General features: G+C 37.3%; 1 protein-coding gene and 1 long non-coding RNA gene across 7 annotated transcripts in view; one reads left to right on the forward strand and one right to left on the reverse strand.

Moving 5' to 3' along the window:
* Positions 1–21,714, forward strand: part of RNLS (renalase, FAD dependent amine oxidase) — a 266,454-nt gene that overhangs the window by 206,150 nt on the left and 38,590 nt on the right. The window contains exon 5 of the mRNA XM_024744819.1: positions 5,363–5,536. Coding sequence (XP_024600587.1) covers positions 5,363–5,536 — 174 coding nt within the window. The remainder of the gene's footprint in view (positions 1–5,362; positions 5,537–21,714) is intronic.
* LOC112399585 (uncharacterized) overlaps positions 1–21,714 on the reverse strand; it is a 443,663-nt gene that overhangs the window by 205,699 nt on the left and 216,250 nt on the right. The window lies entirely within an intron of this gene.

The raw sequence follows: 21,714 nt of genomic DNA on the forward strand, positions 1-21,714 counted from the left end.
CTTAAGGAAATAATCAGAAACGTAAATAAAGATCTATGCACAAAGATGTACATAACAGCTTTAATTATAAGGGACCAAAAAGGAAACAAATGTCCAACATTAATGAAGTGGTTAAATTCAAATTACACAACATCCATTCCTTAAAATTGTATGGGGGCATTAAAAATTATGTTTACAATGAGATATTTTGTAAAATGCAGTATATAAAATTGTATGTACTATATGGTCACAGCCATGTTTAAGGGAAAAAGTCGGGAAAATACTGAAGAAAAAGTGTCAAAATATTGATAGCTGTTTCGATAATGAGAATATAGTGTTTATTATTTTCCCTTTTGCCTCCTTATACCTATGTGTACTTTCCAAATATTCTAAAATAGACATGTATTCATCAATATTTATGGAATGCCCACATTGCATCAGTCATTGTCCTGGGATCTGGACACACAAAGGTCATGAGGCACAGTCTTTTTCCTCAAGTTGCTTATAATGTAGTGTCTTATTTTTATATTGTAACTTTTAAAATTGTAGAACAACAAAGTTGTTGTTTATTAACTAGGGTAGGTGAGAAGTAGTGTTCCATGTATTCTCATTTGATCTCTTTCCCTCACACCACCTTTTCAAGCCAACAGGAATTCTGGCTGATTTATCTTCAAAATATATCCAAAATCCTATGAAAGGTAAACCAATAAAGCTCTGAGAGAAAATAAATAAGAGAATATCTTCAAGACCCTGGAGTAGGCAGAGTCCTTAAACAGAACATAAATGGGCTAACTATAAATGAAAAAATGGTAAATTGTACTAAATTATAATTAAAACTCTGTTCATCAAACCGCACTATTAAGAGAGTAAAAAGACAGGCTACTGAGGGGGGAAAAGCTTTTATAATTCACATATAAGACTCATATCCAGAATATATAAAGAACTCCTACGTAGCAATAAGAAAACGGCAGATAACCCAGAAGAAAAATAAGCAAAGATTTGAACAGGCACTCATAAAAGAATATCCAAATAAACATGGAAAAGCTTCCAAATATTAGTCGTCATGGAACACAAATTAAAACCTCAATGGGATATCACTACATCCCAAATTAAAAAGGCAGATTGTAGCAAATGTGGATGGAGATGTAGAGCAACTAAACTTTCATACACCCTTGGTGGGAGCACAAATTGGTACACTTTAGAAAACCATTTGGCAGTAGCTACCAGAGCTGAACATAAGGAACCCCACTATCCAGGAATTCCTATACTAGTATACACCCAAGAGAAGCACATACATATGTTCTTCACAGTACCTCTGTAATCACCCAAAACTGCAAACAGTCCAAATGTCCATCAATAGTAGAATGGATAGATACATATAAGCAATACTGTCCCATAAGGAGAATTAAGTACAACTACGTGTAACAGCAATTAAAATGTCACCAGCATGATATTGAGTGAAAGAAGCCAGACACAAAGAGTACATACAACATCATTCTGCTTATGTGACATTCAGAAACAGCTCAACTAATCTATGGTGTTAGAATTCAGGATTACTGATTACCCTTGGCAAGGAGTACCTGTAAAGGAGGAAGAAGGTAGCTTCTGGGGTTCTGGTAATGATCTGATTCTTAATCTGGCTGGTGATTATACTGGTGCATTCACTTTATGAAAATTCAAGGCCTATTTTTCTGTAGTCATATTAAACCTCAGTTAAAATTACATTATATATATGTATGTGTGTGTATGTGCCATTCGTATATATATAATACATGCACACATATATTTATAAAATATATATAATTCAAAGGTATGTATTTATACATGCATATGTATACACACACACACACACACACACACATGCACATACAGACACACATATATTACATCCAAAATGTAACCACCTCTGACCTTCTCTACTGTTACCTCCCATCTAAGACTACTGCAATAGCTGTTTGCCCCAGTTCCTCTCATGCATCCCTGCAGTCTTCACCTATAGCCAGAATGACAATTTTTAAAGCAGAAGCCAGGTCATATTTGTCCTTGGCTTATAACCAGTAGGAATGGTTCCCCTGTCAATCAGAATAAAATCCTCAGAGGAGACATATATCCCTGACAGCCTATTTAAAGTAGCCTCACTACGCAGACCTGTCACTCTCATCCCTTTGGCTTTGATTTTCTTTATAGTTCTTATCACCAACTGACATACCATTTACTTAGTTATTTATTGATAATCGGTCTCTCTACCACTAGTACGTAAGCTACCTGACAGCGGGAACTTTATCTTTCTTTATTATATCCCTCACATCTAGAACGATACCTGGCACCATAAAGTAGGCAATGAACGAATGAATGAGATCATCACCAAACCACACAGGAAATAAGGCAGAATATGTATGTCTAGCCCTCTTTTATATGTTAGGAGACTAAAAGAATAAAATTACATTAGAAAACAAAAAAATGAAATTACTCTCTTGATGTTATTGAGGAGTACAGGTCCGGTCTTCTGTTTTGCTCTCCCCACCTCTTCCTTTCTCCCTCTGTTCTTCCCCTCCCCCATACCCACATGTACATACATGTGTGCACACACAGGCATAGGCACAAGGAGAATGGGATAAGGACAGTTCTCCTAACTGACAGAAGTATGAATGTAAGCTACCCCATTCAATGCAATTTATAGCCACTTTATTTACATCAGATAGCCATAAAATATATTATTATATAAAAATATATAAAATATATATATTTTATATTATATATAAAATATATATAAATAAAATATATTATTAAACACACATACATGTATTATATATATATAATACATGTATGTGTGTTTGTGTGTGTATAATTACAGAGATTATATAATCCTAGTGGTTCAGAATTAAATGAGGATGACGTCCTGGTAAAGATTCATTATATTGGAATCAGGCACTTTTATATGAGCCTTATTTTGTGGATATATGGCCCTTTTGAATACACAATAGTAAAGAACCTATTATTTTTCTTGCCAAAATATATGTATCCATGACCTAGGGCTGCTCCCTCCAGCATTTTGCATTAAAAATTTTTTCAAACAAAATAAAACCACTTTGTTAGGTCCTGCAACAATGATAAACTTTCTGGGCCCTGAAGGTAAGTTTTTTTGTAAATGAATATGTTCAGAAGTTGAGATTGTTTGAGTCAAAAGTCTCACCTCCCTGTTCTCAGAATGAATTGTAGAGCCCCTGAAGCAGACAAGGGTGTTTAAGGTTAACCTCTGTTTCTATATAGATATCAATTACCTTTTCAAAGTCTTCCCAGTGGGATTTGCCACTTGGCAGCTTGTCTAAAAACTAGCTAAATGTGCAAATGTGTGTGGCGGGGAGGAAAAGGTCCAGTTTGGTTGTCAACCTAGTTGACCCTTCGGTTTTGGTAAAAAGAAAAAAAAAAATTTTTTTCAAAAAAGAGTTTTAGGCCCTTTCAGTTGCTAAATAACTGACTTCACTCTTTTGTAGGTTTATTTTTTTTAATTGAAAAAATGGGAAACTTAGTGATAACCCCCCAAATACACAATACGTGCTCAACTGCTAGTGTTAGTCTCCTTCACCTCCTCCAGCTCAGAAAGCAGTAACCATAATATCGGGCCCCATAACTCTAAAAGTAGAGTAAATAATAAAATGAAGCCCAGGATACATTGAGTGTAACAAGGCCAGTGTCAAAAGATCATTTGTTCATCAAGTAGATAAATCTTTTATTAAGACAGAAAATGATGGTTTAAGGGAATGATGGCTTTTACTTCTGAGTACAAAATAACCATTAATGTCAGAATAGAAAGAAATGCTAAAGTTCATTTTGAAGCTCAGACTAACTTACAGATCAGGAGGGGAAGTGTGGAGTAAAGAAGACGGGCATGACTCCAATGCGGGAATTCTAGCTTCATCCTGACCGCACAGACTTGGAAGCTGTGTAACCTAGGGAAAATTACTTAACCTCTCTGAATCTCAGCTTCACAGAGATGTAAAATTAGAATGGTAGCTCTTGCAGGACTTTTGTGAAGATTAAATGAGGTCTTAGTTCTAAAAATGTTTTGTAGCCGAGAATATGCTGTGATAATGTGTAGGACTATTACTGTGCTTAAATAATTTGAGTATCCTTCATGTTTTCTCTCTTCCTCCTAAAGCCACTTCTCTAAGGTTTAGCTAAAGTTACCCCCATCCTTGAGGTTTGCCAATCCCTACTGATTTAGATTAGGATATTTTTCACCAATTAAATGAGAATTTTTCATATGCTCCATTTCTGAACTGGCCTGACTTAAGCCTTCAGAATAGAACTATTGCCTTCTCTGAAACCCAAATTATTAATGTGGTACATGAACAAGCAGCTCCCTGAGACCCTTAAAGGTAGGAAGACTGGAGATGGAAATTAAAACGTGAGGGAAGTCTTTTCGTTCTTCATCCCAGGATGGAGCATTGTCCCATTTTGCTAAATATTTTTCTCTCTATAATAGAAAAAATGGTTACTGAACACTTATCATATGCCAAGCACTGTGCTATGCATTATTCGTGTAATCCTCACAACAGATTAATGCATCCTGTACTATTTTTGCCACTTAAAGACAAAAGGACTGTAATTAGAATAAGTGGCTTGCCCACGGTCACCTACCCAGTAAGTGGTAGAGTCAGGATTTGAACCCAAACCTGCCTAATTACTTTCCCAGTCTTTCCATTTGTTGATTATTTACCTCCTACATTTTAACTAACTTTGCCTGTCTGTGTTTGCCTTTCTATCTCTTTATACTTTCCTCCTTTGTATTTCTGTAATTAATAGGGTAGAGGACTATAACAAAAAAGACTAAGGTATGGTCCCTGTGCTTAAGAAACTATGATAGTCCACTGACAGAAAGATGACAGGCAAACAAATGGCTGTATGACATGGAAGAACTTAAAGAAGTCCATAAGAGATGGAGCATTAGTCTCCTCACTGGTAACATGGGAATAATATTCTACCTTATACGGTGGTTGTTAAAATAGGGTGAAATGCTTGTGTTAAGTGTTGGCAAAAACCCTGCTCAGTGTATGGAATCTATAATGTTGCCAGCCAGTCCCAGGATAATAATTAGGACACAAAGCTAGAAAAGCAACTTGGTGTCAGATTTTGAGAGACTTAAATGCCAGTCTAAAGACTTTGGACCTACAGCTTGATAAAAACAAGTGTGCCAAGGACAGTAATCACTCTGCAAAGAAATTAGACCTGATGCTATTTTACATTACCTTTCAAAATTCATCATAAGTGAGCTGGAGTCGGTAGAAACAGTTGGAACTGGTTTAAAGGAGTTTTGTATTTGATGTACTAAAAGGAAAGATGATAGTTTAAAGTTTGATGCCCTGTACTTTTTCTTCCACAGTAATTAGTGAATGCCAAAGGCAGCAACTGGAGTCTGTGAGCTACTCCTCTCGCTACGCGCTGGGCCTCTTTTATGAAGCTGGCACGAAGATTGATGTCCCTTGGGCTGGGCAGTACATCACCAGTAATCCCTGCATTCGCTTCATCTCCATTGATAATAAGAAACGCAATATAGGTCAGTACCCCCATTATTTTCCTTAAATACAGTAACAATGGTGGGTGTAGATCATGAAAAATGCTGTTTAATTGAGTGTTGCCATTCTGAACAGAGCAAGCATTTAACTCCAAGCCACAGGGGATAAAATTTAATGTCACATTTGGCCAATAATAAAATACACAGTGAAACCAGCAAAGTTTTTCAGAAAATCATTCACCACATGGTTTGTATTACTGAGTTTATGAAAATAGTGTCAGAAGGTTTAAGATTTCAAAATGGCCCAAGTTCTATTGCTTTAATATGGATCCATCTATATGCAAATTTATCTCTCATCATTTATTTCTTGGTGGAGTTTGCTTTTGTTTGTTTGGTTTTGTTTTTAAAATTTGACGAGTGCTGCTCTTTCCACTTCCCAGGCTAGATATAAAAAGTGAATTTTACTATGTTATGAAAATCCTTCACTTCAATATAATTGTATTTATTTAATTTTCACCTGGAAAACTGCATAAAATTACTTTGTATACAATGCAACTAAAATAATAGGTAAAACGTTTCATATGAGCTGTACTAGAATGGGATAAAGTCTACACGCCACCTTCTTTGTTGAAGATAGTTATTAAAATTAGATTTGAATTGCAAGAATAAACATAACATTCATTTCATGCACAAAGGTGAAAGTATATTCTTATTTGTAGGACTGTAGTGATTGCTAAGAAATTGCTTTTTGTGAAATAAACGTTAATGATCTAAAATGACTAAATTCTTGAAAGGAATAGTCACTGCAATTTGTTACGGTGTTTTATGGTGCAGTGATGGTTTCATCAAGCATTAGTTAGAAGTCTTGCCTGATAAAATCACCAACTAACGTCTCTTGGCTTGCCAGAACTTTATAATGATACAACTGGGCTAGAGTATGGTTTTTATATCAGAGCACATGATCTTAGAAAAATGTTTCTTTTATAACTTAAAACTCCCTAAGGGCTGGACTGTTTATGTTAGCATGATACCACATATATGTACAATCAGCAGTTCATGAAATGCCCTGTAACAGCAATGGACTAACCATTTTTAACTCGACAACTGCTTTGTTCTGAGAAAAGGAAAATAGCCCTTGATCTTCTGTTATATGTCATGAATTAGACATTATCCTTTGTGTATTGCTTCATAAGATATGACATCTGTTAGGGTATATTTAGTAATACATAACAGAAAAACCAATTTAAACTTGTTTAAACAACATATGGACATTTGTTATATTATCTGATATGGACTGAATTGTATCCCCCCAAATTCATATCTTGAAGCCCTAAACCCCCCAATGTGATTATATTTGGCGACAGGGCTTTTAGGAGGTAATTAAGGTTAAATGAGGTCATAAGGGTGGAATCCTAATTATAAGGCTGGCCTTATAAAATGAGGAAGAGAGAGAGAACTCTATTCTTGGGCATACACCAAGGAAAGGCCATGTGAGGAGAGTGAGAAGGTTAAAAGGCAGGCCGTCTGCAAGCCAGGAAGAGAGTCCTCACAGAAACCAAATCAGCTGGCACCTGGATCTTGGACTTCCTTCTCTGGAACTGAGAGAAATAAATTTCTTTTGTTTAAGCCATCCAATCTATGGCAGCCCAAGCTAACTGATAATATTATCTAAAAGGAAGAAGTTGGGGAGACTTCATGACTGATTGATTCAATAACAGAGCAACATCTTCAAGGACCTAGGGTTTATCCATCTCTGCTCTCTTCCACTCTTAATGTTGACATCCTCAGAGGACTGGTAGCAAGATGGCAATGACTATTGGAGTCATATCCAGACCCAGCAACATGGCTTAGGAAGAAGACGGACTATTACTATCTCAGTCCCTTTCTGAGAATTAAGGAAATCTTTCCAGAAACCCCTCAACTGACTATCTTGTATCTCATAGGTCATAACTGGGTTACTCAACCAGTCTGAAACCAATCACTGGCAAGGGGGGTGGGACTACCATTACAACCTTAGACAAATCAAGATCTACTCCTGGAACTGGTATCAGGATCATCTTCCCTTTAGTCATATGAGGGTAGATACCTGACTAAAATAGGGGTTTGTTAGGAAGAAAGGAGGGAATAGTGGATGCTGGGTTGGCAACAAATAATGTCCATTATCTTCAAGTAGATTCACATCTTATGTGAGAGATAAAATTGTAAAGTTGGCACAGAAAGAGAAGAATCATGTATATTCAAAATTATCTTTGAAAATATCTTAAAACTACGTGACATTTTGGAGACTAACATAATGTTCAGTAAATTCAGCATAGCATTTTGCGAGCATTCAATAGATTTCAGTTTCTTCGGGTGAGGCCAGATGAAATTGTTGGTTTGCATTTATGGGACAGTAATATCTTCTACTATGAAAGGCACACAGGAAAGAAAGAAATAGCAGTCATATCTCCTAACAGATTAAATCACTGTGCAAATGGAGTGGGATGGTGAGTGAAAGCACCCACACCACTATGTAGTAGCAATTTATAAAATCAGAGTTATGCAAATTTGAAAGAGTACAACATAAAAATATTAATAAATTCTCACAAGATTGGCAGCTTTTGAAATAATAGAAATACGAAAAGAATCTTTTTTTATATTAACAATCACACAATTTTAAATCTTGAGGGCCAGGTGAATTGGGAACCATGTTTTTTTTTCTACAGCCCATGGTGGTGCCACTTCAGACAGCAAAGGAATACCTTCCTTCATCAGTTTTATGAAAAATTAATTTTGGATTATGCAAGTTTTAAAATGTAAGAGACCCCCAGTAATGGCATTCCCTAACATAAAATCTAACTAACTGCCTTGCATTTAAACTATTTTTTCTCACTATCTGGGGCCAGGGTGCTAAGTATATCTACTTGAATTCACATAATATAAATGTCCATATAGTGTAACTCCACTGTATTTTATTGACATTGATATTTAAGTAGGCCAGTAAGAATTGTCTCTTTATGTTACTAATACTACCCAACTCTACCCTTTATTTGGGGTGTTCTATTGAAACAAGAATTAATACTATAAATACACACAATCGGGCTTCCCTGGTGGCGCAGCGGTTGAGAGTCCGTCTGCCGATGCAGGGGACGCGGGTTCGTGCCCCAGTCTGGGAAGATCCCACATGCCGTGGAGCGGCTGGGCCCGTGAGCCCTGGCCGCTGAGCCTGCACGTCTAGAGCCTGTGCTCCACGACGACGGGAGAGGCCACAACAGTGAGAGGCCCACGTACCGCAAAAAAAAAAAAAAAAAAAATACACACAATCAATGAAGGGAAACATTTATGTTCTGTCAGGTAGGGCAGCAACAAGACAGACAAAGGGTGGCAGAGCTGTCCACAAAATAAAGTCTGTTGTCAAGTCTTGAAGAGAGCCAGAGGATACAGGATTAGTAGCCCAAACCAGACAAAGGTCAAGGAGTAATTATTTGTCAAATGTCAGGAATAGACAGTACACAAACCAGAAACAAAAGTCTCCTTGGGCAGAGGGGCTAAATTCCAAGACATATTAGATTCATACCAGCGATTATGGGTATGACCCAATACACTTAGGCTTGTGCTTTCCAAAATGTGTTCAACGGAACATCAGTTCCTTGATATACTCTTTGTGAAGGGGCTCTGTCATCAATAAGTTTGCAAAATGCTACTGACTTTACCGCTATTTTAGAGAATCTCAGGGCATATTATCCTATTAAAAGATATTCCTATAGAGAAGACACCTTCTCATTTTATTTAATCTAGGATTTCCCAAATGTACTTGACCATGGAATATTTTATTTAGGCACCAAACCTGCTAACATCCCACAGAAATTGTTCCCCAGGACACACTTAAGAAAGCCTGACTTGATGTCACCGTTTATGCTTTGTACTTGGGCAGGAATTGTAAGCCAGATGAGAGGATGGGGAAGTCTAGTCCTGAAGTCATCAGTGGGAAGATACTGAGTTTTTTTAGAGGTGGAAGAAGACTTTTTGCAGATGAACTCAAAACTTGGTAGGGTTATAACTGGAGACAATGTAGGTTGAAATAAGGTCTGAAATAAGGTCATGTGAATTATCATTAACATGGATAATATTTTAAATTATCAATAAGATATCACTGTGGGAAGAATTTGGACTTTAAAAGACTCAGATTCAAATTCTGGCTCTGAAACTTGCTAATGATGTGATCTTGTATGACCCTTGTTTTGTAACAATAGGTTTTGTAACAAACACAATAAAAAATTTTAATGGCCTGAACATAACAGAAGTCTGTTTCTTCTTCACGTAAGACCCAAACAGGTGTTTATGACTGGAAGGTAGGTTTCATCAAAGAGGTGATTCAGAGACCCAGACTCCTTCCACCCTTTGACTCTATCAGCTTCCTCAGGTGGCTTATAGAGTCACTGTGCTCATAGGAATCAAACAAGTGGATGAAGAAGAGAATGGAGGAGAGCACATAGGATACTTTTAAGGTTAGACTCAGAAATGGTACATATCAGGAGGGGTCACGTTTTATTGATTAGAACACTTATGTGGCCATACTTATTTGGAAGGAAAGCTGGAATCATAGCCTACCCGTGCATGTAGGAAGAATAAAGAGTGGGTTGGTGAACATCTAGCCAGTTTCTGCTGGAGCACTTAGCATAAGTCCTTCTGTGAAAGAGGCAGATTAGATCTACATAGATGATAAATAGATTTCAACACAGGTGCCAATCATTTAACAGGTAATCATCACCTGGGGCAAAAACTAAGAACAATTCCAAGACTGGGTCTAGACTCAGTAGAAAAGGATTCTACCAACAATTGGCAATGTCTGTCATGCAGAGGGCATGGGGAGCAGTGGGGCAAGTGAAAGACATTTATCTCCTGTATAGGGAAAACACTCCTGTGTGTTCCTCCTTTACTCTCATACTCCTACCACACTCACAACACTTCTGACACCAGAAGTATGGATTTTCCACACCTCAAGGAATTCTGCAACCCCTGCTTGGTGCCCTGCAATTCAGTTCAGTTCTGACACTATCTCTGAGGAGTTAGCAGCAGATCCCACAGGCAAAGGGTCCAACCCCACAAGACTGCCTCCACTTCAGATACCAATTGCAAGTTTCAAGCTGTCGTCTGTACTTCTGACTAACCAACTATAAACTGGTGTTCCTATGACCCCCTCCTTGGGTTTGATAATTTGCTAGTATGGCTCACAGAACTCAGGGAAACACCTATTTACACTTACTGATTTATTGTATAATAAAGGATATGATATAGCACACAAATTAACAGCCAGATGAAGAGGTACATAGAGGGAGGTCCAGAAGGGTCCCATGTGCAGGACATTCTGTCCCTGTGGAGTTGGGGTGTGACACCTCCAGGAAGGATGTGTTCATCAGAAGCCCTCTGAACCCCATACTAGAGATTTTTATGGAGGCTTCAACATGTAGGCATGATTTGTCATTAACTCAACTCTAGCCCCTCTCCCTTCGTGGAGGATAGAGAGAGGAGGGGCTGAAAGTTCTAAGCTTCTAATCATGGCTTGGTCTTTCTGGTGACCAACCCCTATCCCCTAACCTGAAGCTAGCTAGGAGTCCCCCAAGAGTTACCTCATTAGAACAAAAGACACTTCTATCACCCAGGAAATTCCAAGGGATTTAGGACCTCTGTGCCAGGAACTGAGGGGAAAATTTTATATATATATATATATCTATATATATATATATATCTATATATATATAGTTTTACACACCTCCCAAGATCTCTGAGATCCTTCCCATCATCTTAAATTTGGAGTCAGACTAGCCAGGAGTCAAACTTCCTATATTGAACTCAATTCTACCACTTACTAGCTGTGTGACCTTGGATAAATTACTTAAACTCTCTGTTTACTGATCAATAAAATGAGGAAAGTAATACCAACTCTAAAGGGTCGAAGATGAAATGATTTAAACATATAAAGAGCTTCACATAGCACTTAGTAAATAATGTCAGTATCTATGGTGCCTAATATTATAATTAATAATTCCAGTCTTTAATTCAGATATTATATTCTCCAAAGCAAAAGGCATAAATATAAAAGCCTGACTTAAGTGAATGCAACCCTACATTACCAGGACAGATAGGAGTCAGGGTGGCTTAAATAAATAAAATGTATAAGTAACCCTCAGAATGCTTGGTCAGAATTTTAGCGTCCTTCCTTGTTCACCATCTAGAAGAGTGTTAATGGTCAGTACAATCACTAATAGGCAGCGATCTGAGGAGATTAATACAATCTGCGACTCTAGAAATGTGATGGCCAATGACCATAATTACATAGCTTTAAACATCTCATTAAAGAAAACAATCCGACTCATCCAAAAAGAAAACAAGTGAACAAACTTTTGCATCACATGGAATTTCTATGTTCAAGGATTGTATTGTTAGGATCCTTGAGTAACAAACACTAATATAATGCATAATGCCTTTAAAGGCTCTTTTACAAAAGATGCAGAAAGATTATTCCGTATAACTGTTTGTTACATCAACTCTTTATAAAAGATAGGAGCATAATATGAAATTCTGTAAATAATTGGGATGGGCCTGGGGCCATAAATCCAGTCACCTTGTCTTCACTTAGGGGAGTACATGATTATTCCAACTAAGCGATAGCCATGTAATTGACCACACAAAATATCTGCTTTTGGATTTGAAACATTGTGCGATTATTTGTCCTTAAAGTTGCAGAAAATGCAATCCAGATAGGTAACACTTTATAAGTTGAACAAAAAAGGACTAGGGAGAAGAAAAAGGGACAAGGGGGAGAGAAGGAAAGGGAAAGACCTGGGATGATGAAAAACTGTCAGGTTTCCAGTTCAGGCTATTTCTTTAAAATATCAACTCCAGAAACAGAGCTTTCAGATAAGACAGCAATCATCATCTTAAAATAACAAGCAGTAACCAGTTACAAAATTCATAATATTGGGTTTTTTATGTTATAGACATAGTCATTTGTAATTCAATTATGTAACTGACGCTGTCCATATGAATCTTTTAAGGCAATTTAATAAACAGCAGTCAAGTGCTAATTACAAATATCCATCTCACTATTACAGTGATGCCACAGAATGTTACATGATTGTAATATCAAATCTTTTTCCTTGCTCTCTCAGAAAGGAAAAAATATGTATGTGTGTATGTGTGTGTGTGTGTATATGTATATATATACACATATATATGTGTGTCTGTAATGTATAAATGTACTTACATAAAACATGTACATATGTATACATAAAAATGAATATCATATGTTGTCATTTAAAGTAATAGGCACAAATTATAAAACAGATTACTCTTATTTCACGTAATATTTGCCACTTTTAAAAATCGGTTTTCTTTAGAAAATGAGATAACTCAGTCCATTTTGTAAGGAGAACATTTGCACATAAAGTAAAAACAAACAGATCCCGTTCAGCCTCTGGTTTCCCTATCAAGCTATCCTCAATGGGAAAGATTTACATCCACGATAACACTTGTCCTCCCACTTGCCAAGCAAGTGAACTCAGTCTGAAAATCAATGCCAGAGACAGAGGGAAGTGGAAAAGCAGCTAAATATGTAACATCAAAAATAAACCTTTAAAATATCCTAAGGAGTGTATTACTGGGAAAAATATATATCATGGAAGTTTCCTTCAGAAAAACTGAATTCACAAATATTTTGTTTATATGTTTTCCATTCTCAGTTTATTCGGTCAAATAATTATTTACAAATATGTATTGGATGCTTCTGTGTGCTGGGCACTCTGCTTGGAAATGAGGATTCCATAGTTTCTGCCCTCATGAAACATAACGTTTATGAAGTCTACTCAAATGAGAAATTCTGAAGGAAATTGATACATGAGGCTCTGTTGGACTAGTGACTTGGAGTCAAGTATGAGTCCTCATAAATATAAATAGACGCATTGAGTATAGAGAGCAACAGCTCACATGTATGATCAAAACTGGGGAGAGTCATGCTGCCTCATGACGATATTATGATCTTTTAAAAGGATGCTTTAGACCTGGGACCTCTGTCAACATGAATCTAATAATCTTCTTTCTTCAGGTGAAGAAATGAAAAATGGGGACTATGGAACATTTAAATCCATGAAAAAATCAGAAACTTTAGCATAGCCTATTATTTAACTTTCTCCTGGGGCTGCTAAAAGGTTTAATAAATACAAATAAGTTGTGAAATGTCCAAGAAGCAGTGAGCAAAAGGATAAAGAAAGTCTAGAGTCTACAGCTGCCTGGCATTTCTGTAATTATAAACAATTCCAACCTGCAGATGTATAGAGCATCCACACTACGAAGTGAGTCTTGAACATTACATCTGCAAGTCTCCTCTTGTGCCAACATTCCACCTTTGTGTTCTGCCTGCCCTGACCTCTGAGAGTGGTATTTTCACTTGTGGTATTGGCCTAAACGTGTGGCTGTCAGGCTGAGATTTACAAAAGATCTTCAGGTTGTCCAAGAGTTCCTCCAGAACACAAGAGCCAGATGTGTTGGTGACTGAGTGTAGTTTGGATCCACTATTAGGGGGAGAAGAGGGGAATGAGAATCAGATGACTGTTTATGATGAATAAATGTATGGATCTGAAATTTACAGCGTATAGATGAGAACAACAGAAAAACTGAGAGGCTGCCATCATTGCTGCCAATTTAGAAAGGCAATAGCAAGGGAAAACCCTCTGTTGGCTTTGTAAGGAGGTGAGGAAGGCCAGTCTACCTCAAGGAGGGAAACATCAGCAGAGGTGCACAGGTAGGAACTGCCACAGTCCCTCTGACCTCTTCACTAACAAAAGTCAAGTAACTTGGTATGTAGCTATCGTGTAATGAAGGCACTGCTGTATTAAACGTAATGACGTCTAATTTTTGCTATTTGTAATTATGATCCCTTTAAGTGATGGCTCTTCTGTCTGCCAAGCACCTAGGAGAGATTAGATGCCAGTTTGAGAGTGAGAATGAGAGCTAAATTGTCTTGCTTAACTGAGGAAAAAATTTCAGACACTCTGAGACTAAGGGGAGGGCGAGGAGCAGAGAAGGGAAAGAGGAAAGAGAATACTACATAGAGTAGTAGAGACTCTGGCTTGACCCGAGGGATTGCTATGTAGACTTGTAACTCGTTTGCTATATAATTTACTTTGTGACCCTCCTCCCACAAGTCCCTACCACCTCAGTATAGTTCTGGATTGAGCAATTGTTTTAAATCGATGGGTGCTTTTTATTGGAGAGCTATTTTGTAAATCAACGTAGTCCAGACACTTTTTGGAGTATCTAGGGTGAAATTATTAGGAACTTTATGGTTTCTTCACATTAGCTCCTGTGCAGAGATTTGGAGTCTGCTGTCTCTATGGAGAAACCCCACATCTGTTTGAGAACCTTATTTTGAATGCAGACAGAACTCCTCACCAGGCTGGACCTCAAGTAAAGCAAGCTCAACTTACTGTTTCCATAATACCTGCAACCAGGTCAATCTGTTGAGGGAGCTGGAAATTGGGAAAATGCTCTCTCTATGGGACTGAACGTTTTGAAGTATCTTGAAGTTAAGTCCTTACTGCAGCCTGAAGTGAAGCTGTCAACACCCTGGGTTTTAAGCCAGGGCTCAAAATGATGTGCTCTGCTCTGCTTCCCAGACAAGGGCCTGGTTTTCATCATTCTGGAGGCATCTCAGAACCTCTGCAGATTGAGAATAGTCTTGTAAAACTGTGTAACTCTCAGACAGCTTGTGAGCCTCAGGTCCTGGGAGACAGTAAAGACTTGTTGAACTGGATGAGAGCTTGGCAAGTCTTCATTCTGGTCCATTTTTATCTGGGACCACAACACTATACCAAAGAGATGGAAACTTTCCTTTGCCTAGAGCTCCCTCAGAAAAGATTTCACCATTTTTCTCACTGTCAAGAATTCTTCCTCACATCAATCGGAATGTCTCATGGGCTAAAGAGTTGATACGCCCTGTTTGCAGAGCTGCTGCTTTCTCCAGATTAGAGCTCTCTCCTTTAGCAGGAATACATGCCGCTATCACACATGTGATCCATTAATTGATCCCTCTTATCTCCATTAAGATTGAAAATATAAGAGATAGACTCTAACATCGTGGCATAACAGGAGTGTGTATTCGGTGCTCAGGAAATATTTGCTGAGCCAGTCAGCCTTTATGCAGCTCTGAGATGCCCTTCCCTTGTTCCGAAATAACATTGAGAATTAATACTTCAGCACTGGTCACCCACTTAGCAGGCAAGGAACAGTAATGGTAGTCAGCAAATTGTTCACCCCTAAGACAACCTAGGTATCTGTTACTACTGCCCTCTAAATCATATAAAATGAATGAGCTCTCTAGTTGCCAAATCTGCAAGCTGTTGAAAAAACACATGTGAGCTATTGGCGATTAGAATGATCAGAAGCCTCTTTTGGAGACCCTGTCCCATGCCTATTACATGGGGAATACTTGACTACATAGTATCAGAGGTGTTGCCAGTAAGACCTGGAAGTTTTATCAAGCTGTCTTCCCAAGGAGATCCAAGTATTCTTGGTAACAAGTTTACCGAGGTCTCTAGGGAATATGCATCTGATTTGAATGACGCCCTGTAACACAGACCTTGATTTCTAAGGTTACACTTCAAAGGATCCCACCATTCTTTTTGTGAAAGATTTTTTTTAAATACTTGGTTGAAGAACAACTGTGCTCCAGCTGAGATATTTAACTTAGAAAATATGTGAGAAGCTCTGCAAATGTGCCATTCCTCTTCCATGGTTTAGCAGTTATCTCTTTTTTGTATCTCAATGGAATTAAAATGATATCTTGCATAGGAACCCTGCCACAAATGATGAGTTCATATTAACCCAAGCTTGGTAAGTGGTGAATTCCTTATTGTATAATTCATGATTTGGTTTTTATTATCATGGATGGTCAAAAATAACCAGTGTTATCAAGTATGGTTCTGTTCCATGGTTCCATGGACTTTGCAATCACACAAACCTAGTTTCAAATTATAACTCTATACTTAGAATAAGGTTGAACTATATTATATTGCTGTCTTTGTAATTTAAAATGTTCAGATACCAGCATTTTCATGTGATTCAACCTAATAGCTCTGTAACCATGAGTTAAGTTTCTCAGTCTCTCTGAGCTTCACTTATTTGTACTGTAAGGTTAATAGTGTCTCCCAGAAATGTAATAAGGGTTGAATAGTGTATCCAAAAGTCCTAGCCCCATGCCTAGCACACCGGAGGCACGTAGTAAATTCTGTCTTTACAGTTGTTGTCACATAAATTATTTTATGGTTTCAGTCTATCAGCTATATAAACTTTTTTTTCATTTTGAGAAAGAAAAAAGGGAAGGATAATGCCAATAGTGCAAGTTTAGTTAAATTATATTATCTTCTGTTAAAAATAAAAACACTTACACGTTAGGGTAGTTAAACAATATCTCATTTCCCGAATAAGGTGTTAAACTCAGAGAACATTAAATTAAATGTGGTTCTTCTTTCTTTTTATGGAATCTCAAATCCCTTTTTGAATAATTCCCCCAAAATTTGCACTCCAGCATATCCGAGAGGAGTTAGATACTATGAAGTAAGTTGTCAGCAAATCAAAGCTGAGACTAATTCAAGAGCAGGTTTCAAAGTGTGACTGCAGAATCTCACCACAGGAAATCGCTTCATTGGGCTTCATAAATACTTTATATCAGTTAGCATTTTTAACTCTGTCCAGAATCACCAATCCATCATTTTGCCCAGATGTGACATTACTGAATCAATTTAGCCTAAAGAGTCGTTTGGTTTTATTACCAATGACTTTCTTGTTATTAAGTGAGCTGAGAAGGCTTTGATATGCCCTTTAAGATCATATGTGGACCCTGCTATTTTTAATAATCATTGCCCCTACAGACTTCATATATGTGCTCATTTAGATAATGAGAAGCATCTACATGTACTGCACAGGACCTTGAATTCCCTGCATAATATGAATGAATATTAAACATCGGAATCTGAAAAGAATCTATTGAAATTCCATTAATATTTATAACTGCTCTGTGGGACTAGGGGAATTCTTCAGTATAAAATATTCCAAATTCATGTTTGTAAGAATGAAGCATCCTTGAATTTAAAATATAGTTTTCCTCACTGAAATAGATTTCTATTATACATATACCTAGTGAATTCTTTGTTGTTGATATTCTATATCCTTATTTAAAAGAGTCAGGAAAGGCATTTTAGAACCTTGGGCTCATTTGAACCTAATCCACTCTTTTTTATTAAACATAAAATGCCTGTTTGTTCCCTTTTCCACTATCTATATTCATAATATTGGTTTCTTAGGAGTAGCTCACAATATCATAAAGGATATTGTTAAAAGGATTATAGTCCCTTTGATTTAAGAACTTTGGCCAAAATACCCAGATTCAATTTTTTTTTCCTGTCAAAATATAACAGGAAGGATAATTTCACTGGTCTTATTAGTAAAGGAGATAAGAATGTCTACAGTAAACCAGTAAATTTCCTCTATCAAAAGCACCAGAAATATTTTGACACATCATAAATAAAAACTTCATCTGATTAGTCTCAGTCTTTCAAATTCAACATTTTATAAGGTCAAGGCAAAACTTTCTCTTTAATGCACCAAATGAACTAGAGCAAAGTATTGATATTAGGCCAAATCCTCCAACCCAGAGATATATTTCTTCTGGTCATGGTATCCTTCTGAGCAGTTAAAAGTCTAAAGCTGAACCCAGTTATACAACTACAGTGATAAAGTGATATCCTTAGAGCAGACCAGTATGCTTGCCTAATTTCAGGAAAAGAGTCCAATCATAATACCACTCAACACACAAAATTTCATATAGGGCAAGATGCTGAGTCGGCCAGAATAACGATGTATAATAAGGGATGACTGCTTATTGCTGGTGAGTGTTGGGAAAGTGGCACAGTTTAGTTGACTGTCATCATAGAAAACCAGGGCTTTCTTACACACTGTGGAAGAACTCCAGCGAGGTCTGGAACACCAAGTGCGAGTCAGGACAAATCCCCTGCTCTGGGGACCTGGGTAGGCCCAGTTAAAGGCCCAGTTAAAGGACCATTGAAACTCTTCCATCTTTCCTTTGGGCAGTGCCAATAAAAGCTGCAACAGGCTGAAAATTTCCTTGTGTCTCATGATAAATAGATGTTTTCCTAAAACTTGGGAGGTCTTAGCCAAAGAAAAAACTTCTCCCAAACAGATCCTGAAATATAAGCAGTCCCACTAAATGTGGCCCCATTCGCTAAATGGGTAGAATCTATGGAATTTTTAAAGGAATTACTGCAAGGAACTTGGAGGAAAGATTATTCCAGCCCTGGGAAGCAAGTAGAATTCAGAATATGATTGCCAGAGTTATTTTATTCCTTTTTTAAAAATATATATATATAATCAAACTTAACATGTGAAGCGCTGGCTCTTGATTGCCTGCCTTGGAAATTCAGAACTTGTTCTCTGTTTCTAAAAATGGAGCTACCAGTCTCCTAGCTCCTTGAGCCCCAAATCAGGAATCATCCTTGCTTTTTTTTTCTCTTTCATTGAACTCACTTCTCTTCATCACTGCTGTCACAACCCAAGCACCATCTTATTTTAACTAGTCTCTCCATACTTGCCCCTTTCCAGTTCATTTGTCACATCGCCAGAATGATCTTCTTCAAACACATCTGTTTATGCCATTCGCTTTCCCACTTAAAGCCCTTTATTGCTTTCCCTTTGCGTATAGGATTAAATCTCAGATCCTTATCATGACCTACAAGATCCTGAGTGATCTCATACAGGGGCCACAAACTTTTTCTATAAAGGCTAGCTAGTCAATACTTTAGACTCTGTGAGCCATACGGTCTCTTGTTGCAGCTTCTTAGCTCTGCTGGTGTCACACAAGATATAAACATTATATAAAGGAATGGGTGTGACCATCTTCCAGAAAAGCTGTATTTACCAACACACGTGGAGGCCAGATTAGTTTGCCAGCCCCTGGTCTAGCACATGCCTATTTCACTAGCTCCTTCCTCCCTTCCTTACTTGGATCTCCAGTCACACCTCTCATTCCTGCCATGGTTTTTCCCACTCAAGACCATGGTCCATTTTGTTCTCTCTGCCTAGACTGTCTCAGTTTAAATGTTACTTCCACAGAGGCCATTCCTGAATTCCTAATTTAATTAGGTTTTCCTATTATACTCTTCTTTAACACCTTATATTTTAATTTTCAGTAACTACACACTGATTTGTGTAATCATTTGTTTAATGTCTCTTTCACCTTCATATTGTAAGGTCCATGAGTGGAGAGACTGAATTTGCTTTGCTCCTCTTTGTATCTCCAGCACATGGCACAGTGCTTCACATATAGTAATTTCTCAATTAAATGTGTGTTAAATGAATAATGAGTTAATGAGATCTAATCAAAACATGACAGAGGAAAACAAAAGATAACAATTTGGGCTCAGATCTAAAATATGAAATGCTTTAAGTCCATTGATCTCCAAGATATATCATTTTTAAAGTTCTACACCTGAAATAAGGGATGTGTAATTCATAGGCATACCTCAGAATCTTGGTACTACAAAGGCATTTGTGGTTGACACATTGTGGCTTTTACGCAAAGTCGCATGCAGGTTGGGCATCTCTACTTCATCTTGTAGATTTGCTAACTGAAGCATGAGCCCCTAAAGTCAGCATGAAGGTAAGAAAGAAATGGAAGGCACATAATAGCTCTTAATAGCCTTGGACTAAATGGAACACACTTCACTTCCCCTCATGTCCACTGACCAAGACTAGTTATATGGCTCCAGCTTAACTGCCACATAGACTAGGAATTGTCAGGGAGCACATGGACTATTTAGTGAGAGTGAACTATCTCTGCCAGAGAGTGTAAAAAATAGTTCAAATATATTTCCTAATATTAAACAAAATTGGCTATATGAAGGTACTATAAACCACACATATTGGTATACTATAGTTGATATATTTTACCAAATTAGAAAAGCTTTTCTTAAATTTTAATTTACCTCATTTATGTTAATATTCTCACTGGTTAGTAATCTTTAGGGTCTTATTCTCATGTCTCCCCCAGACACTTTTCTACAAAGACTTTTAATGTGTAATAGAGGAAAATGCTCATTTTGTAATAATTTCATTTTATGACCATGGTTTTTCTATATAATCTATAAGTTTTGGTCATTTTAAAAGAATTCTATGGTACATTTCCTCTCAAAAGTAAAATATTATAGTCCAAAACTTGACTGTAAGGAAATGATCCTTATAAGAAAAGAAATATCTATATGTTCTCTTTGCTCCCCAAATTGTCTGTCTCCACAAGTTATTCATCAGTCATACACTCGAATATTTATTGCATTTCAGCTATGGGCCAGACATTGTTCTAGGTGTTCAGGTGAATAAGACAGCTCTTCTACTGCTTACCTTTGCCAGGGAATATTTAAACATATTCCAGCATAATGATAAAAAGTTAGAATTCCTTATCAGCAAAATTTCAACAGTGTTTAATCTGATATTCTCTTGTGTCCTTGTTATTTTAGTTCTGCAAATGTTTGTGGAATTGAAGTATCAATATCTCTGTAGGACACTGTCTTTTCATTTGGTCAGTATTCCCAGTCAGGTCTTTAGTAATCCTTGAGTTACACTTACAGGGATATAAAAATATACCTTGTTTTAAAGGGACAGTAATAAGCTCTGAGGCCGTACCTGCTGCACTGAAGAAGGTAGAGACAGTTCTCTAGTTTGAAGTCAGTCTCCTGGGTCTGTCCTCCTTATTTATGTGGGCACATACCTTATTTTATTGCACTTCACTTTATTGTGCTTAGCAGATATTTTACTTTTTACAAATTGAAGGTTTGTGACAGCCCTGTGTCAAGCAAGTCTATCGGTGCCATCTTTTCCAATAGCATTTGCTCACTCTGTGTCTTTGTGACACATTTTGGTACTTCTCATAATTTTTCAAACTTTTTCATAATTATTATATTTGTTATGGTGATCTGTGATCAGTGATCTTTGATGGTACTACTGTAATTGCTTTGGTGTGCCACAAACTGTGCCCATATGACGGTGAACTTAATCCATAAATGTTGTGTGTGTTCTGACTGCTCCACCCAACGGCCATTCCCCCATCCCTCTCCCTCTCACCAGGCCTCCCTATTCCCTGAAATACAACAATATTGAAATTAGGCCAATTAATA

This window comes from Neophocaena asiaeorientalis, unplaced genomic scaffold (assembly GCF_003031525.2).
Source record: "Neophocaena asiaeorientalis asiaeorientalis breed wild unplaced genomic scaffold, Neophocaena_asiaeorientalis_V1.1 scaffold131, whole genome shotgun sequence".
Taxonomy (NCBI): domain Eukaryota; kingdom Metazoa; phylum Chordata; class Mammalia; order Artiodactyla; family Phocoenidae; genus Neophocaena; species Neophocaena asiaeorientalis.